The sequence below is a fragment of the Coffea arabica genome, chromosome 10c (genome assembly GCF_036785885.1).
Source record: "Coffea arabica cultivar ET-39 chromosome 10c, Coffea Arabica ET-39 HiFi, whole genome shotgun sequence".
Classification (NCBI taxonomy): domain Eukaryota; kingdom Viridiplantae; phylum Streptophyta; class Magnoliopsida; order Gentianales; family Rubiaceae; genus Coffea; species Coffea arabica.
The window spans coordinates 52,169,335-52,188,317 of NC_092329.1; the positions used below are offsets into that span (position 1 = coordinate 52,169,335).

The 18,983-nt window shown below is 37.1% G+C and overlaps 2 protein-coding genes across 3 annotated transcripts; one reads left to right on the plus strand and one right to left on the minus strand.

Annotated features, from left to right (window-relative positions):
• The first annotated feature begins 7,157 nt into the window (after positions 1-7,157).
• Positions 7,158-10,169, plus strand: LOC140015652 (uncharacterized). 2 transcript variants are annotated; one of them, XM_072068393.1, is made up of 2 exons: positions 7,158-7,311; positions 7,656-10,169. In XM_072068393.1, the coding sequence occupies exon 2, from the start codon at positions 7,690-7,692 to the stop codon at positions 8,602-8,604; it is 915 nt and encodes a 304-aa protein (XP_071924494.1). In that variant the 5' UTR covers positions 7,158-7,311; positions 7,656-7,689; the 3' UTR covers positions 8,605-10,169. The 2 variants fall into 2 exon arrangements, with proteins under 2 accessions (XP_071924494.1, XP_071924493.1); XM_072068392.1 differs by having other exon boundaries at positions 7,169-7,311; positions 7,566-10,169.
• A 1,123-nt stretch (positions 10,170-11,292) lies between these two features.
• LOC113714897 (transcription factor VIP1-like) lies at positions 11,293-17,808 on the minus strand. The gene is made up of 4 exons (XM_027239031.2): positions 17,040-17,808; positions 16,064-16,196; positions 13,111-13,195; positions 11,293-11,790 (listed from the first exon to the last, which is right to left on the minus strand). The coding sequence occupies exons 1-4, from the start codon at positions 17,624-17,626 to the stop codon at positions 11,531-11,533; spliced, it is 1,065 nt and encodes a 354-aa protein (XP_027094832.2). The 5' UTR covers positions 17,627-17,808; the 3' UTR covers positions 11,293-11,530.
• Positions 17,809-18,983: the final 1,175 nt, after the last annotated feature.

The following is an 18,983-nucleotide window of genomic DNA, read 5'->3' on the forward strand; positions in this document are numbered from 1 at the left end:
ATGGAACTGATGTTGTCTCTTATCAAAGAAGTGGATAGGGAAGCTCTGGATTTCTTGCTTCATTATTATTGGATGCTGGTCGACAAGGTCAGTAATCACTCAAATCTGGTGCTTTATAAATTGCTTGATATGTTTAAGATTGTTAAAGTAGCTGTATTCTTGTTGGAGCAAATGAAGTATAAGACCTGTTTGAACTTCCCTGCAAAACGACGAATTTTAGGCCTTCATGAGGGGCTGAAATTCTGCAAAGGATTTCTGTGGTCTGTCAAGAAGATGAATGGATTGCTGTCTGGTTCTTTGATTGAAAAGATTAAGGATGCGAAGGCAGAGGAGGCCGGAGCAAGGCCTCCCCATGTTGCAAGGTCTTCAGTGTCTAATTGGCCCAAGAATGATCAATTTGGCAGCAGTGATTTCTTCTTGGGAAACCTGGGGGAGCTTTTGGACTGCCGGGCTGATCTAAATGCTCATATGAACTGCGAAATTAAGGTGCTCTTGAGGCATTTTAAACCAGACTCAATTACTATTACTGACGTTGTGGTGAGGCTCAATGATCAACTGGAATTAACAATGAAGCAAATTACCAGGGAATCATTGCAGATAGATACTGTTGGCATGACCGGATTTGGAAAAATAAGTTTTATTGAATAAACACCGTCATGGTCCTTCAGCAAAATGTTGCTTCATGGTTTAATGAAAGGTCATTCTAGAATTCAGCTGCAAGCATCAACTACTTGAGTTGAATCCTGCTTCTTTTACCTTGGAGCATTTCCAGAAGACAAATGTTGTTATGGATTGTTGAAGGATTCATATAAAAACGGTTTCAAAGCACTTAGAGGACATTGCAGAAGACTAATTGACAAATCAAATCGATAGATGCATGGCACTAGTCGGCAGAAAGATTTTAAGAGTGGTAGAAGCATGTCCTATAAATGTGGAATGCCAAAATAATGTTGCCAAAGCAAAATCCAAACATGAGGCCAAAACATGTCGTCTTCATGATTCGATACCTTATGCAATTACGGATTGCTGAAAGGTTTATCTGAAAAATGAAAATTGGCTCAAACTGCATAGAAGATATTGCGGAAGATTGATTTGATGCATCTAATTGGTAGAAAGTCTGGTAACCTTTGCTTAAAAAATATGCGATATTACTTATCCAAAAAAAAGAAAGATCCAAGGTGGGGTAAACATATGTGGTGTTCATAATGTGTTACATGATGTTGTTATGGATTGCTGAAGGATTCGTACAAAAGAAGTGATTTGGAAAGCTTTAAATGTGTTGCAAAGGGTTACTTGATGGATATAATAGGTAGAAGCTTTGCAATAGTTGCTTCCGAAAGATCCAAGGGTGGGGTAAAAGCATGTGGTGTAATAAATTGTTATGTTATTTGATACTGCAATTCAAATTATACATAGCTTATTGTGTTCAAGATTTCTCTGATTTGCTCTTTTCCATTTAGTATAAACCAACATAGTACTCTGTTGATGAGGATTGAGATAGCATATCATTGTTGATTAGTTTTAAAACCTCAAACTGAGAAAAGCATGATAGTACTACATTCATAGGTCTGGTTGAGTTAGTTTCTATATTTTGCTCTAAAGATCTTGTTACTGGAACTAGTTTGGAAAGTAAATTCTGAATAAAGTTAAAGAAAAACCATACTATGCATATCACTCCCTCCTTCCGGAAAGAGAAGAATTGTATGATAATAGCAATTTCACCAATGAAGTACATCCTTGGAAGACCCAAAAAAAAAGGTAGAACAGCAATTTTTTTTTTTTCTGGCTTTTCTTGAGTTCTACTACAGGATTCATTCGCTGAGACATTCACCGCCAAGCACCCTTGGATTCCATCTGTTCCAGGGAGATTATATAAACAAATAAGTGTAACAATGAAGTATAACAACCAAGATACTGCAGCAATTTGTCATAACAAAATGAAAAGATTGGCCGCAGAAGTGTGAAAAGTTGTGGAAGGAAGGTCTAAGCTTGGGAGGATTATGATTGTAGCATACCTCCCTTGAGACGGAGGGCATGACCGTATTAGTAATCAGTGTTGGATGCCATATACACAGTTAATATATCAGTAATCAGTTACAAGCTATAATACATATCGAGGTACAACAAAAACACAATGAGTTCTAATTATACTCCACAGTTAGATTATGTTGTTTCATAACTCTTTCCAGTTGTCCGATTTAACACAATTCTTAAACCAAATCTTTCAGAAAAACCTTCTTGTTGAAGATTGAGATAGTATGCATCTTCGATCGGTTTGAAAACCTCAAACTGAGAAAAGCATGATATATAGTAGTACTACATTCGTAGGTCTCATTTCATATGTTTGAGTTAGTTTCTATATTTTTATATAAAGATTTTGTGAACTAGAATTAGTGTTGGCAAGCAGATTCTGAATAAAGTTAAAGAAAAACCATACTATATACACATCACTCCCTCCCTTCAGGAAAGAACATCCTTAAAACTCAGGAAAAATGAGGAGTTGAAAAGATTTTATTGGCGATTCTTGGATTCTACTACAGGATTAATTGGCTGAGAATTGACCGCTAAACACCATGCTTTGATTCTATCTGCTTCAGGGAAACTATATCAACAAATAAGTGTGAAAATGAAGTGAAACAGCCAAGATATTGCAACAATTAGTCATAACCAAATGACAAGATTGGCAGCAGAAATTTGGAGAAAGGATGAAGAAGGGTAAGGAATCAAGATATGAAGGAAAGTCCAAGCTCGGAAGCAATATTGTGGTAGCATTTCTCTCTTAAGATGGAAGCCATGAGGTTGAGAGGAGTATTTGGCTAGCTTCTACACTAAGCTGCAGCACCTTTTTTCAATTGCCAATGCTTCAGTCAGTGCTAGTTCAGTAATCAGTTGCAAACTATAAAAGATATCGGGATAGAAAAAACACAACAAATTCTGATTATATTCCATAATCAGATTTTGCTGTTTCAATTATGTCTGTATCATATCAATCTACAGACACACTTTCTAGTTGTCCAATTTAACACAATTAATTCTTCAACCAATTCTTTCAGAAAAACCTTCTTGCCCCAGAGTCTAATGGCCTTCTTGGGATTAAGTGCACTTTTGCTCTTGACACTGCATGTAACTCCATACTCGTTTCAGTTACAAAAGAAGTTTCTTCCTAAATTACACAAAATTTGAGAATAGTTGGTAGAGTTAAGCAAGCAACATTTCTTTTATTGAGGATCACAAACATCAACTAGAATCAACTAGCATTGGAAGCATCAACATTCTTTTTTTTTTTTTTTGGGCATAAGAAACTCTTGCGTTTGGACACTAAGATGGAATAAATTACTCCTCTCCTAATCATGCGTTGATTACCTGTGACAAAGTTGGACAATTTAGAGTCATCTGTTGAAGAAATATAACTAATTTTAGGCAGTAATCTCAGGAGGTGTAAGTTTGATCTTCAACCTTTGTAGCATGGAATGGAATACAAAGGGTGGGGGGGGGGCTTTCTCTTGGGGGTTAAAATATTTACCTTAATAAGTTGGAGGACCTAAGGTGTAATATAAAGTCTCATAGGGAATGGCTAACGTAATATCCAAGTGAACAGACGCTTTCAAGGCCTTAATCGTTGCATGACCCAGAAGATATGGTCAATATAGAATACATATTGAGAAAGCGTGGCTCTACCAACAGAAACATGTTGACCTTGGTCGATCAATCCTTGGTTTTGATGATTAACAAACCAAAATGTAGATTTGGGCTAATATTTTTATGTGAGTAATTTGTTAGAATAGATTCTTGTGGCATAAAAGAAGAAGCAAAAACAGGACACTCATGTCGGACGCTATCGGACGTCCGAAAGGATGAAGAACATCAAGAAGGAAACTCTGTCGGACGCTCGTGAGGAAGCATCGGACGTCCGGAAGGATCGGACGCACGCCTCGGACGCACATCGATCGCATCGGACGTCCGAGAAATTTCGCAAAGATTTGATGACTCTCTGCCTACGTTCGGACGCAGGGTTCGGACGTCCGACAGGAGGTCTCGGACGTCCGACAGGCCAACGGCTAGTTTTGACAGCATTTAATATTTGACCGTTGGAGAGTCTTTTGGAGCCATTTCTCACCTTCTATAAAAACCCCAAAGCACAAGAAGACAAGGGACTTTTGCCAACACAAAATACAAGCTTACAAGTGAGATTTTTGAGTAGAAAGATTCTTTGTTGGTTGTATAAGGGGTTGGGAAAGTTGGGTTGTGAGGTTGCTCAAGTGAAAACCTTGGTGAAGGTGAACCTATCACTTGGAGTAGTAAAACCTTGGTGAAGGTTGCCTCATTTGTATAAAATAGTTCTTAATTGGGTGAGTGATCTTTCAAGTGTAGGTTGTTGAGGGTTAACTAGAATTGTTGTAAAACTCCTTGGCTCAACCAAAGAGTATTTGGGGTGAGGAAGGAGTGAACATTCACTTGTACATCTTGGTTAGCATCGCCATCAATTGAAGAGACTATTGGATTGATATTTGGTTTGCATTTCTTATCTTTTCTCTTTAATTAAGTTTTCTTTATTGTGCTTAAATTTGATATATTTTTGTGCATCATTGTGAAATTGTTTGTACTCATTGGGTTGCACCGGGTATTACAAAACATATTAACGCCTTTTGTCTGCCTTCATTATTGTCATGCATCCCACAAACTACCCCTGATAAAAGCAACATGAACAGCAGAGAATCAAAGACAAATTATCTAAAAAAGTTTGGATCTTATATTACACTTTCTGTTACATCAAGGATGAAGTTATAAGGAACTTAGAAAAACTTATTTGAAATTAAAGATAAAAGCTTGAAAAATATCAATTAAAATGACAATGAAATGAGGGTCGGGAAGGGGGGTGAGGATTGAATTAGGTGACAAGGTGGAAGGGATTATAAGCAAGAGATTTGATTCAATATCTCCCACTTACAATAACTAAAAATAATAATAATAAATACGATCAGATGAGAAGAGAAATTATGATCAGAAAAATAAATAAATAAGCAGGAGGGACAGCAAAGAATTGTATTACTGCAAAGAGAAATACAGCCCTTTTACATCTTCTATGAAATCTTTTGAATGGTTATACTGCAAGGCAAATTAAAGCATTTGAAACATGAATAAACACATATATATATATCGATTAAAATTTTTTTACAGAGGATGCATTTATGCCAAAAATTAGTATAACAAATGAAAGTAAAATATCCAAAAATGCTCATGGATTACACATCTTTTTTCTCTGATGCAACCATTATTCTACGAAACATTAATTACAAACTTTGATGCATAGAGATTAACTAGCGTTTATATCTTTTCTTTTCTTTTTTTTTTCTAATAAGGGACTTCATCATTTTTGCCACACACTACACTACAAGTCTACAACTACAAGATAGAAATAATCGAGCCTATTAAGTGTGATACTTGTGAATAAATTGAATATATCTTTTAAACAAAAATGAGCTAACTTCAACTAGCAAAATTAAAGATGATTAAGAGAGGTTTTCGTGTTTGTCGCTTGCAATATGGAAAGGTGACCTTGTTTTGGGGGTGGATATCCATGGCTTAAAAAGTTGAAGGACTTGAAAGCATAATTCTGTTGTCTTTTAGAAGCGGACGCCTTTATCATTTGAAAACAGGCTCAAACGGAAAAAGCGGAATCTGGTAAGAGCCTACGCCGTGAGGAAACGTTTTAAAGAGTCGGGGCAAGCTTACGCCGTTTTTCTTTTCCCCTGAGAATGCAAGAAGGCGTGGTTTTTGCAGCATTAACACTCTCCCGCCTTTGCCTTTCCAGCACCTAATGAGGTGCCTCCATTGTTATGGCAAAAAATAATAATGAGTGTGCATGGATAGCAAAATTATTTCAAATATTATTTTACTTATATTATAAATATAAATTTTAATTAATTTTTTTATTTTTCAATAGTTTTTATATCAAATACATCAAATCACAAAAAAAAAATGTTATAATAAGTATTTTAAATAATCTCTTATGCAAGCACGCCGGATATTTAGATGATGGATGGAAAAGCATGGCTTTTTTAAGCTGCGAAATATCAACGCCTTCATCTCCCTTTCTTCTCTCCTGTTCCATCTAGCAAACTGACACTAATGCAGACAAACTGACTATTGGTATACGAAAGACCAAGTTCCTGGTGGTTGTTTTGTTTGAGGAAATCAGCAGTGTGTAATAATTCTTGAATCACTGTAAGATAAGAAAAGGGATATAATAAGTGAACATAATTAGTCAATTGTCCAAGAATACTCCGGCCAAAGAAGATGATTAACTTACTAGACCTACTAAATTAATTACTACAACATGCTAACAAAAATTAATACAATAAAAATCTCAGAAACCAATGACTTGACTACTCTGTTGGATTTGAGTGAGATCTAGATCTGGGATTGCTTCATCATTTCATTTTGTTGTGCATCTTTCTGATCTAAGATCATTAGTGTCCAATTGTTATCTCTTCTGCCCATAAACAAGTACTTGATTTTTCTAAGTTGTGCCACTACATACTAATGATGACAAATTAATAGGTTAGTTATTTTATTCATAGGTTTAATTTCCTGTTAGAAATATTTCCTGTTGTTAGTTTGACCATGCTTGTTTGCTTTGTTCAACCTAGTTAATGGAGTTGGTGGAATTGGTAGAGTTGGTGGAGTAGTTGGTGGAGTTAGTAGAACTGTTTTGAAGTCTATAAATAGAACAGTTTCATGTTATGAATTAGGTCAGTTTTACACAGAAATAAAATCTAGTTTTTTGCTTCTCTTGTTATTTTTCTCAGTAATTGTATCATTTCCTTCATTTACTCCTACAAATTTTTTGTCTCACTAGGTAAAGCGAAGATTAAAAACGAATACGAAAGAGGTGCTTTGTTTTAGGGCTTAAAATCATTACTTAAAAAAGTTGAAGGACTTCAAGGTGTAATACTATAAACCTTGACAGGTAGGGACGAATGCTCGATTCCTGTGAATATAAAGGTTTAAAAAATTGGGTAAACTTAAAGGCGTGAATTTGAAGGACTCCAAATGGAAAAACGTGGCTTTTGTACCAGTAAAACCTTCACGCCTTCGGTTTCCCTTCTTCTCCAAACTCCTGTAATCCATCCGGCAAATTATCACTAATAAAAACAAACTCGACGGCTGAGGATCAAAGTTCAAGTCTTAATAATCCGCGTCTGACAAGAAGAAACAAACAAAACAGTCGGCAATTCTTTAATCATGATAGATTAAAAAGGCAAAAAGTCAGTCAAAAAATGATCAATGATCCAGGCTCCACCACGAAAGGTAGGTGCAAAATCAAACCGATATATGCGGATCTATGACAACTTTGTTCACTAGGCCTGCTTAGTGATAAAAAAATGTTTGGATGCATAAAAAATTAAAAAAAAAAAGACCAAGAATCTAGATCTTGAATTGACTTTATTGGATTTGAGTGAAATCTAGATCTGAAATTTAGATCGTTCATTACCTCAAACCTAGTTGTGCATCTTTATAAACCACTGACCATTAGTATCCAATTCATCATCATTTCTTTCCAGGAAAATTCTTGCAAGATTGATAATTTTGTCTAAAGAAAATGGCTGAAGTCTTCAACTTGTACTGATGACTTTGCTCTTCTTGAGTGATAGCTAGAGGGCCTGAGCTGGATTCAGCTCTTCTTCTATGGAATCATATCTCGACCTTTCTATCGCAATTCAGACTCGTGAAGAAATTCCTGATACATGTCAAGACCTGGGTCGGATAATCCCATGTTTTGATGGTGTTGTTCTTTTCAATTTGGATTCTCTTCTGCTGAATCTTCAAGATGTAAGCAGCCCTTTTCTTGATATCATCCAATCTGTGGATGGTCAAGTTGGGATCTTTCGTCTGGCGTGGACCTTTCTGAAACCAGTCCTACCTCAGATGGAATTGATCTGGTCTGTCATCAAAGGAGTGGGCAAGGAGGCCGGAGTTCTGGATTTCTTGATTCATTTCAATTGGATGCTGGAAGACAAGGCAAGTAAGAATACCATTCTTATGCTTTCGGAATTGCTTGAAATGATTAAGCTTATTAGAGTAGAGGTGTTCCTGATGGAGCAACTGAAGTACAAGGCCAATTTGATGGTTCCTGCAAAGGAACAAATTTTAGGCCTTCATGAGAGGCTGCAATTGCTCCGAGTATTTCTTGCCACTGTCAAGAAAATGAACAGATTGCTTTCTGATTCTCTGATTGAAAAAAATAAGAATGTAAAGGCTGAGGAGGGCACAACAACGCATCTCCATGATTTTAGGTCATCAGTTTCTAATTGGCCCAGGGCTCATGAACTTGGCTTTATTTATTTTCTCTTGGGATACCTTAGAGTGCTTTTGAACTGCAGGACTCATTTCATTGTTTCTGTTAAATGCCAAATTGAGGTGCTCTTGACGCATCTTAAATCAGAAACAATTAGGGTTACAGCCTTGGTGGGGCTCAATGATCAACTTGAATTTATAATCAACCAACTTAGAAGGGAATCATTGCACCTAGATATTGTATCAACCGTTGGCATACCTGGATTTGGAAAAACAACTTCAGCTAGTGAAGAATTTGAGTTTTAAATGCTTCAGTTATACATCACTCCATATTTTCCTGCATGGTGTTCTGTTTCTCAAGTATATGAGAAAAGGAAATTATTGCTTGAGATTTTAAATAATATGGTGAATCTTATTCACTGACACCATCAAAATGAGTGATGAAGATCTAGTTGAAGAGTCCTGTAAGGAAGTACCTCATAGTCATGGATGACGTCTGGAGCAAGGTAGAATGTGACAACTTCCAGATGATTGCAATGGAAGTAGAATCCTCTTCACAAGTCCCTTCGTCATATGGCTTTGCACGATGAATCTAATAGCAATCCTCATGTTCTTCGTTTCCTCTGAAACGATGAAAGTTGGGAGTTATATGGAAAAGGCTGGTTCTTTGAGGAGGCTGTCTCGTGGAACACTCTGAAATTGGAAAGCAATTAGCTAAAAATGTGAAGGACTACCTCTTGCAGTTGTTGTCATTTCTGGTCTTCTTGACCAAATGTGGTTGACGACCAGAAATAACAATAACTAAGATTGGTTGGAACAAGATGCAGATAGCTCAAGACCTTAGCATTATTGCCATTGTGCAAGGGTATCCTAAAATTGAGCTAGAAGCATTTACCAGATCATTTGAAGCCATGCTTTCTTTACTTTGGAGCATTTCAAGAAGATGAAAAAGTTCCAGCATAAAATTTGATGTGGTTATGGATTGCTGAAGGATTCATATGGATAGCTGAAGGATTTATACAAAAAGCCAGTTTGAGGAGCTTGGTTGTGGATCGCTGAAGGATTTGTGCAAAAAGCCTTCTTGGAACAACTTAGAAAATGTTGCAGAGGATTACTTGATGGATCTAATTAATAGAAGCATAGAAATAGTTGACAAAGAGCGATCCAAGAAAGAGTTAAAAGCATGTCATATTCATGATTTGTCACATTATGCAGTTGTGGATTGCTGAAAGATGTTGCTAAATAACGATCCAGAGTGGGGTAAAAGCATCTTGTGTTCATGATTCGGTACTTGTTGCAATTGTGAATTGCTGAAGGATTCATACGAGACAAAAAATACTGATACAAAGAGCTTTGAAGATGTAGAAGATTACTTGACAAATCTAATTAGTAGAGATCTTGTAATGATTGTTTAAGATTTGAGGTTGGGCTAAAAGCATCTGGTGTTCATTGCTTAACATGTAGTCTGGTTATGGATTGTTGAAAGATTTGTGTGGAGAAACTGATTCGAAAAGCATAGAACACGTTGCAAAGAATTATTATTTGATGGATCTGAAATTGTAGAAGCCTTGTTATAGTTGCTTCAGAAAAATCCAAGGGTGGGCTAAAAGCATGTTGTGTATATGATATCTTACTTGATGTAGTTACCGGTTGCTGAAGAATTTATAGCAGAAATAAATAAATGGTTGGATGAGTAGAAGATGGTTTGGAGGATCACTTGATGGATTTGATTGGTAGAAACATTGTATAAGTAGGCAAAGCATGATCCTGGTGGTCCTTTATAATAATGCATATCCATGATTTGTAACGTTTTTTGTGCTTGAAAAAGCTAAACAAGAAATTTTCTGCATCGAATGACCTGTTTCCGGCCATGGATGATTTCCTTCTTTCAGTTAATTGTCATTTCTTTATCTAATTTTAGTTTCTCGTAACTCCATCTTTGCCCCTTATTACATGATGATTGATTGCAGTTTACAAGCTTGCTATAGTTTGTAGATGTGTTGGCTGTACTGAAAAGTTAAAAAGTCGATGTGCTCTGACTGTATTTACCTAGTACTTCTTATGTTCTGAATGGAACCAGATGGTAGAAATTCATTACCTTTCGGGAAATAGGACATAGAAGAAAGGTTGGAGAACAATTTCACTTTGGACGCCAAATTATTTTGTTGGATTCATTCCAAGAAGGAAAATGCGAGAATAACAAGGGTGTTTTCACCAAATCTTATAGTAAGTTCCAAAGAGAACTGAACCCAAAAAAAAAATCTGGACAAGGGTTACAATGACTGGAAATTCTGGACACAAATTTGGTTTTTGTGGGAATAAACGAAGTCATTGACAAAATCTTAAGATGTTTAGGACAAAAGACGTTTTTTTTTTTTTTTTTTTGATAGCTGTCGAAAACCCGAAATTGCAAGAGGATAATATAATAACCAATGCAAATGCTGCAAATCACTGATGAGATTCAGATTACACGCAGCTTATTGTATGGAAGATTCTCTCCTGAATTTCTTCCTGTGCTTAGTATAATTCAACACTCAATCATATTTTTCAATGTATAGCAATTACTTGAAAATTGGAATTTGATTAATTCAAAGATGAACAGAGGCAACGAGGTCTCTTAGAATCTATTGTCGACTACCATCTTGGCGCTATGATAATGTCATGATACAGAAGTTCTAAAATCTCAAGTAAACCATGATACTACTGCCATGGCAGTGATTTAGAACTCTTGGCTCAAGTGTACGAGTTAGCTTTCGTAATTTCGAATAAAATTCCTTGGGCCGCGCTTGTGTGGAAGTTTGGTTGTATACATTAGGCATACCAAGTTGATCGCGGAAAACTGGAGAAAAGATAAAGATGGGCAAAAGGAACCATCAACCATTAATGTTGGGTACAAAAGAAGAGGTGACTTGTAGCTCAGCGCTAATCTGTTGACTGGCCATACAAAACACTAATAAATTGCTATTCTGATGTAGACAAGAATCACAAGATATCTTTCTAAGTACAAATATCACCTGCTTATATCATTTGATAAGTAAACATAACAAGATGGTCAGCATTATATCTTTTCCCCCTTACACCATTATGCTTCACTACAACAATACTAACAGATGGTCAGCATGCAAGTACAATCTTACCCCACCTTTACCTGCAGTACATGTAACATATACAAGATTCTATCCGGCCAATTACATTTCAGTACCTAACCACCACGTGAAATATGGACACCGTACTAAACCTTATGATTGAAATCCAGGAAGCTAGGTTTGGGCTGTGTACTAAAGCCCGGGTTCATTGTGGACTGAGGCATGTGATGCTGTTGCTGCTGCTGGTGCTGCTCTGCCTGGTGATTGCCGAAGTGATGGAAGGTCTGTGCTTGGGAGGAATATTGTGGTCGCATTCCTCTGTTAAAATTGTTTCCGTTGGCAGTTGGTATTTGGCTAGCTGCTATCTTGAGCCGCTGCACTTCTTCTCTCAGCGTGTCATTCAGTGCTGTAGATGATGTACACAGTGAATATATCAGCGATTAGTTGTAAACATCCCAATTGCATGAATCCACCCATATTAAAACAATAACCAGGTCACTTCAGAAAAACATTCGTGCTCCATAGCGCTTTTATCTCTTGACGGTACTTAGTGCTCTGTATTGCTTCAGTCACGAAAAGGTGCTGGGCCAGCACCTATCTTAAGGGCAACAAAAGTGCGGCATCTATTACAATACCAACCCTGATCTCTTCACCCTTAACTTTGTCATTCTTTACCTCTACAAAAAGCAGCAACAGAAAGAACAGCAGAGAAGCACACATACACACCACACTTTAGCTGCTAACAAATTCCAAGAACTAACCTTTTGTATATCAGATATAGTGCTTGGGTGTTTAATCTTCTTGTATCAGCTTGTGGACAATGTGTTTCAATTGGTCAAGATGTGTGGATATTGTTTATGCCAGTTAATACTTGGTGTGCCTGTTTTTATAGACAAGTGGGTAATTTAAGCATAGACAAGGGGTAAGGCCAATGAGCATGGGGGCCAGGAGACAGGTTCACACCTGATTCCTTTTTTGGGGGGAGAGGGGGGGACGTGGGTCACAAGGGGTGGACAGCTAGGCAGGGCTGGCAAAAAAGTGGAGGTGGTGCTCTTTCTTCTTTTTTTTCCTATTTTTTCTTTTTTCGGGGAGATTCACCGCATGAGGTTGGAGCAGGGAAGCAAACTCAGGTCTAGAGGGCAGTTGTGGGTAATGTTTAGGGAGATTGGTGCAGTACCATTTATCCAACGCAAAGACATCTTTTAAAGTTGGATATAATGGAATTAGCGATCAAACTGTATTACACTGGTTGAATGAGAGGGGGAAATTCATGCACTAGAAACTTTTAAGGAGACGGTGTTATAATGAAGTATAACCGAAAGAAAGAGATTGGGGGGGGGGGGGGGGGGGTGATTTAGAATGTAATTTGAAACCGAAAAAAAAAAGATAACACAGTTGAGAGTGAAAAGAAAAGAGAAACAAAGACAGAAAAAATACAATAGAGGCATCTGCAGGATAAAACAATTTGCTTCTTCCTCTAATATGCACAATGAACCTACAACATCTTACATAATTAGAAACTATAGGCTGGTCTTACTTTCATAGTTCCCAATTTTTTTAATTTTATAAATCCAAGTCAAACATGACTCCAGCAACACTTCATTTTCGTAAGAGGTATACAGATGCGTTTATCAAAATCATTGGATTTTGGTGGGGGCCTTTTTTTGTGTGTGTGTTTTGTTGGGGGCGGGGGGGGGGGGGGAATAGAAGTCCTTGTTATGCTTACCATCTCTAAGATGTGCCTGCTGTTCCATAGCCTGTAAACGCAGCTTGAGTTCCTTGTTCTCAGCAGTTAACCCTGATGTGTCTCTCTGCAGAACAAAAAATTACATCAACACTAGGCATGGGTTTTCACACTTCTTCAATTTACAACTCTGATGGAAAAGAGTACTTAAAAGAACTCGTATCTGCAAAAACATATCCTTTCTTTGTAGAAGGCCCCACTTTTTCCTTTTTGACAAAAGTTCAGAATATATGGATGGACATTGTCAAATTAGATCTTTTTCTCCTCTTGAAAGTTTGGTGCTCTGCTTCTTCAATGACAATTACAACTAGAATATAACCATTCTGACTACAGAAGATGTTTATTAGTAACCATACACCATTAGAACCAATGTAACTTTTCTGTACTTTAGCTAGATGCTTTGCATTGAGAATCACCATAAGTATTGGTGAACACTGTAGATTCAAACTTGCCTTTACAGCCTCTTAGCCATAACATAAGCATAGTTTCAAGGAGGGCGGACCCCAAGGGAGGGAGAGGGGCAGTTCAAGAAAATTCAATTTGCCTTCCATAAATAATTGAAAATTTTTAAATATGTTCCTTAAAAATTCAAGCTTTTGTCCCTGAAAAAATGTAAAATTATTTTATGTTGTATACTTAGGATTAGACGTTTTATAGTTAGCCCCTCAACGTACACTTTCTGGTTCCAACCCTGGTGGAGCATACTCTACCTCCAGTCACTGCCTGAAGTGGCTGAAAAGTGTGACCAAAAAGGCTCATACAAGGCTGACATGTCACTCCATATTCTGACAATTTCCAGGAAAGAAACTAAAGGACATATTTAGACAGAGAAACCCTTCGTATAAGGGAAAGATAAAATCCTTCCAGTCCTTCCCCACCGCATAATCAGACATAAACCAAAAAAGAAAAAATTGAACAATTTTAAATTTAAATTTTCTTGCTGACTGAAACTTCTTCAAACAATTAACTTCCTTGATAGAAAGAGTCTGAGCAGATATTTAGATATGCTTCTGGTCCTCATGAAAGAAACAATTTCACAACTCAAAAGTCTTCAAGAAAAGAGGTACTAAGTTTGGGGAGCTTTAATTCTAAAAATTTGGTCCACATACACGCAGATGAAGCCATTACCATGACTAGAGCAATTTTGCATCATTTAGTTTCTTTTCAATAAGGAACATAACATGGCTTTAAAGTAGAAAGACAACTGATTTGTTATTTATATGTTACCTTCAATACAATTATTTCCTCATGGTTTTTTTTTTACCTTTTTTTTTTTCTACTCATGCTTCATTATTGAAAAGGATAAAATGCACTAAAACAGCCTAAACTAAAGGTCAGTAACACATTGCTCCCTCAGCTTCAATTGTGTCTATACGCCCTCAAGTCAATTTCCACAAAAAATAGGCCAACTACTGAACTCTGTCAAATTGGTGACAGATGTATCATAAGCTATGAACATGATAAAGTTAACGTACTTAATTACCTTCTTCAATGTCCTACCCATCTTCCTTTCCCCAAAAAGACTCAGATATTGTCCTCTCCCTCAAAATCACATCAGAAAACCCAAACTCTTCCACCACATTTTTTGTGCCCACCGCCATCTTCTTCGCCACTCTTCCTTTGCTTCATCTCCTTTCGATCTTCACTTATTCACCCAACACTATCCTACCTAGCTCGACCAGGACTATCTTGACTTCCTTCCACCAACTACCTGCCAAAACCATCTCAGAACACATTCCCCGCCCCCCTCCCCCCCAAAAAAAATCCCAACCCGCAAAAAAATTAAAAGTAAAAACAAAATCTCAGAATACTCCTGCCCATCATCCTATTTTGTTTTAAGGATTAGAAGGAGTAGATATTTGACGACTTAACTTGTCTCCAATGTGATATATCATAAATTTAGGGTGCCTAAATCATCATTGTGGTGACATACTTGTATTGCATTTTGGTCTCCTTCCTTCTTAGATTGCTGCAGCAACTTCTAATTTATTTTTATAGTTTTAAATGTGGCATGTGCCTTATGGAATTTTCCCATTATCTCTCATCTGTAATCTCAGAGGAGGAGGTGACTCCATCTTCTGAGATGAAATTGTCTTCAGCTGCTAAAAGAAGTCATTTTCTCCGAATTCAGGAAGTTACACCAGCTTGAACTAATGGAAAAAAAAAAGATTTCTATAAAGTTTCTCAACTTGTAGACAATGAAAAAAAAAGAAAAATTGGAGCTACAATTATTGTTGTTGGGGAATGGAAGGCAGAGGACTGAAGCAAAAAATTGAATTTTCTCTTCCATTTTTTGGTTCTTAGAGGATAAGTCAGAGCAATAAAAGAACAGTAATACATTGTCTTTAAAAAACTCTTTCACTTTCTTTTAGTGTTCAAACTTTCTTAAATAATCTTTTGAATTGTCCTTTTCCTCCTTCCTTTCCTCCCAAAACAACAATATACATGTTGTACTAAACAGATAACTGAGGACCATGCACCATGCAATAGTGGTATGACATGCAAACTAGAAAGAGAAATATCACTGTAAAGTGAAGATTGACGCAAGGAACTCTAAAAGCCTATACAGAAACAGTAAGTGACAAGAAAAAACCAATCAGATTAAAGTACAAGACGAAAAAACAACATAGCTATGAAACTAAATCCTTTATATTCTCAGCACACCTTGTAATCTTACAACATCCCTTGTCAATTTATGGAGCAATACTTACTAGCAGCAACCAAACAAAATTACAAAGCTGTTGAATTAAGACTTCTATGTGAAAGAGACATTGCAAAAATGTCTGTTTCATATCTACACGATCAGACTGACCTCTGATGATAACATAAACTCCAAAATCACAACAAAGGCAACCATATGGATTAACTCAAAATGCATGTTATCCGATTTCAAGCATTTGAAATAAAATTTCCATAAGAACATAAAGACACACACCTGCAGCATTGTGACCTGTGCAGATAGCGTTGTAGCTTCTGTCTGCAGGGTTTGTACTTTCCTTTCAAGCTCACTTGTGTAGCGTATTTTCCTCTCCTTAGAACGTGCGGCAGATTGTCTATTTGCAAGAATCCTGCAATATTGCATGCGAAAGAAAACATTTTTATCCTCAAAATAGCTGTATAACACACACAAAAATCTATCAAACATGCAGAAAAGAATAGATGGTTCAAACCTATAAAATAATGTATAAAGTGAGAGCACTAACATGTAAATAATTACAACTTATGTAAGCTAACGTTGATGATATAAATTTTCATTACAAATTAACTCAGATATTGCAAGATGCTACTGTTTCTAAGAGCAAAACCAAGTTCGCACTGCCTTGTCAAGTGATCATCTAACTAGACAGCTATTTTTGTTTCTATCTCTGTGTATCTGTGTATTATTGCAAGTGGTGAAATGTCACCATCTAGAGAATGACATGTGGCCAATAGTTCAAACTCTGGGTCTCATCTTGTCTTGAAGCTGGACAAAATAAACAACTTTCACCAAAAACAAGATCCCAAATAAAGGAAACACAAGAAGAAAAGAATCAGATACAAATTGAAAAGAATATTAGAAATGAAATTAGTCTCTGTTTGGTTTTCTATCAGAATCATTGGAATTATATTAAATGAGAAAGTAGCCAAAATTTCTTCATTAAGCAACTCCAATCCACCAAGAGGAACCAAACACAGGCTAACAACTATCTACTCGAATAATTATTTCAAAACAATAAAATACCTCACAAACCATATCACATCCCAAATTTAAGAGCCCCCAGAAAAAAAATAAAAAAATAAAAGGCTCGCATAAATAACATTCAAATTATTGATACCAGAAAAAAAAATGTAAATGAACAAAACTCGAAAATATAAAATCGAACTGAAATAAATGAAAAAAGAATACAAAAAAAATTTAAAAAAGTTGCAACCTTTTAGCTCTTTTAGGATCAATCAAAGCAAGTTCTTGGAGTCTATCTGCTCCCGCGGTCTTCTTATCAGAATCCGCCATCATAGCTTCAAACGACGTCGTCATGGCCGAAGCAAAAGACGACGACCCATCCATGGAACTACTATGCCTATGACGAGGGCCCCAGGGCGCCCCCGAACCCGCAGCCGCGGACCCTCCTCCGCCTCCCCCGTCGGCGGAGGAGGACGAGGAGGCACCAAAATTCAAACCCTCGAAGAAGTCAGCGTCCACGGATAAGCTCCTGAAATGACTTTTCTCAATTAGCCTAGCAGGCTGAGCCTGAGCCTGAGCCTGGGCCTGAGCCCGGCCCGACTCATTGTTGTTTGGCTGAAGCAGGGTAGCATCTGACGAAAGAGAAGGACCTGGAGGGAGGTCGAAGACGACAACATCGTCTAAGAGGATATCGTCGTCCAGGTCAGGGAAGCGGAAGAAAGTCTCGGATTGGGCTCGGCGGTGGTGGGCTCCTCGGTTGGGAGTGTCTGGCATTTGGTCCAGGTCAACAGCGTTGTGGGCCGTTATGGGCTTTCCGGTGAACTTGGGTTCCATCATCACTAACAAAAAAATGACCACCCAAGGTGGTTAACGGTGGTCGTGGGTGGTGGTGGCGGCGGCGGCGGTGATGGTGGAGAGAGATTGGCTAAGCAGTCAAACTATCCGAGGGTCTTATTACAACTACTAAGGTACGAAGGCGGAGTGAAGAGTAAGGGAATAGTAGTTATTTGACAAGTAGCAGTAGCAAGCCATCTTTCTTCAAAAAAAAAAATAATAATAAAATGAATCTTATATGCATTGTCTGTGTATAGACTATTATCGATAAATTTATGATATATGTGTAAAAATTAAATTTAAATCTAAATTTTATATAATTGTTATTCATCTAAGATAATATATACATTGCCAATGTAAGAAAAATTAATTAAAAAATTTATATTTTTTTCGTGAACACATATCTTAATTAAATTTTTATCTTATATATACAAAAATTCTGAAAAATAGCAATTCAAACAAATTTAAAAAAAAGGGAGGGGTTGGTCTTTTTATCAGAAGCTGAAAATAACACGCACACACATAATTAGAACAAACACGGGAGTTAATGGATAAACCCTTTTTTTATAAGGGGATCGGTCCTTTTTTTTTTTTTTTTATCGATACGATAGAATTTCTATAACCTAAGTTAGTCTATTCTAGGAGGGAGGGGGAGGGGACTCAATGAGTTTGTTTGGATAGAGAGAATTTGAAAAAAAAAATTTTACCTCACAAATCTCAATCACCTTTTTATCTTCCCAATCACCTTTTTATCTCACACACATCACATCACAAAAAGTGCTACAGTAAATATCTCAAATAAATCATCCAAATAAACTCTTATCCAAACAAACTCATTGAAGACCGTCATATACTATGATAAATTTTATGAGAAGTAAAATTCAAACCCTTGATCTCTCGCATCACCGAACCTGAGAAGGTTTGGGATGACCACTGAACCAAAGGCCAGTGGCCACAAGGGGGTTAGTCACTTGGTCGAAAATAACAGTTAAAAATTTTTTAAAATTTTGAAAAGTGGAGTTAGATTAAGATTGGAGGATTGACTAAAAGCGTCATGTGGGGCCACTCATTTAAGGGTTGTTGGGATGATGCAACTGGATTAGGGCAGTTGGCAGTTTAGGAGAGGCCTAGAGGACTTTCCTGTTCATAAGGAATATTGGGTGGAATTTGGTCATTGGTCATCAGAGCTGGGACGGGAAAAACGGGTCGGACAAGACAGAACAACAAAAGTTTTCTTGGGGAAAGGGTCCGGGTAGCGAATCGTTCCGTTCGGACACCTAGTGACTAATCATAGTACTTGCCTTGGAGATTGTCAGAGGAAAAAATTACAATTTTGGTATCAAACGTTTGGGGTAACTAC

What these genes read in the sequence shown, in the direction of transcription:
- LOC113714897 (XM_027239031.2), bottom strand. Translation starts at nt 17,626, where the DNA reads ATGATGGAACCCAAGTTCACCGGAAAGCCCATAACGGCCCACAACGCT. An exon ending in GATCCTAAAAGAGCTAAAAG is followed by an intron (nt 16,197 to 17,039) that starts GTTGCAACTTTT and finishes GCAATATTGCAG; the next exon opens with GATTCTTGCAAATAGACAAT. An exon ending in GCAGGCACATCTTAGAGATG is followed by an intron (nt 11,791 to 13,110) that starts GTAAGCATAACA and finishes CATCATCTACAG; the next exon opens with CACTGAATGACACGCTGAGA.
- LOC140015652 (XM_072068393.1), top strand. Translation starts at nt 7,690, where the DNA reads ATGGAATCATATCTCGACCTTTCTATCGCAATTCAGACTCGTGAAGAA.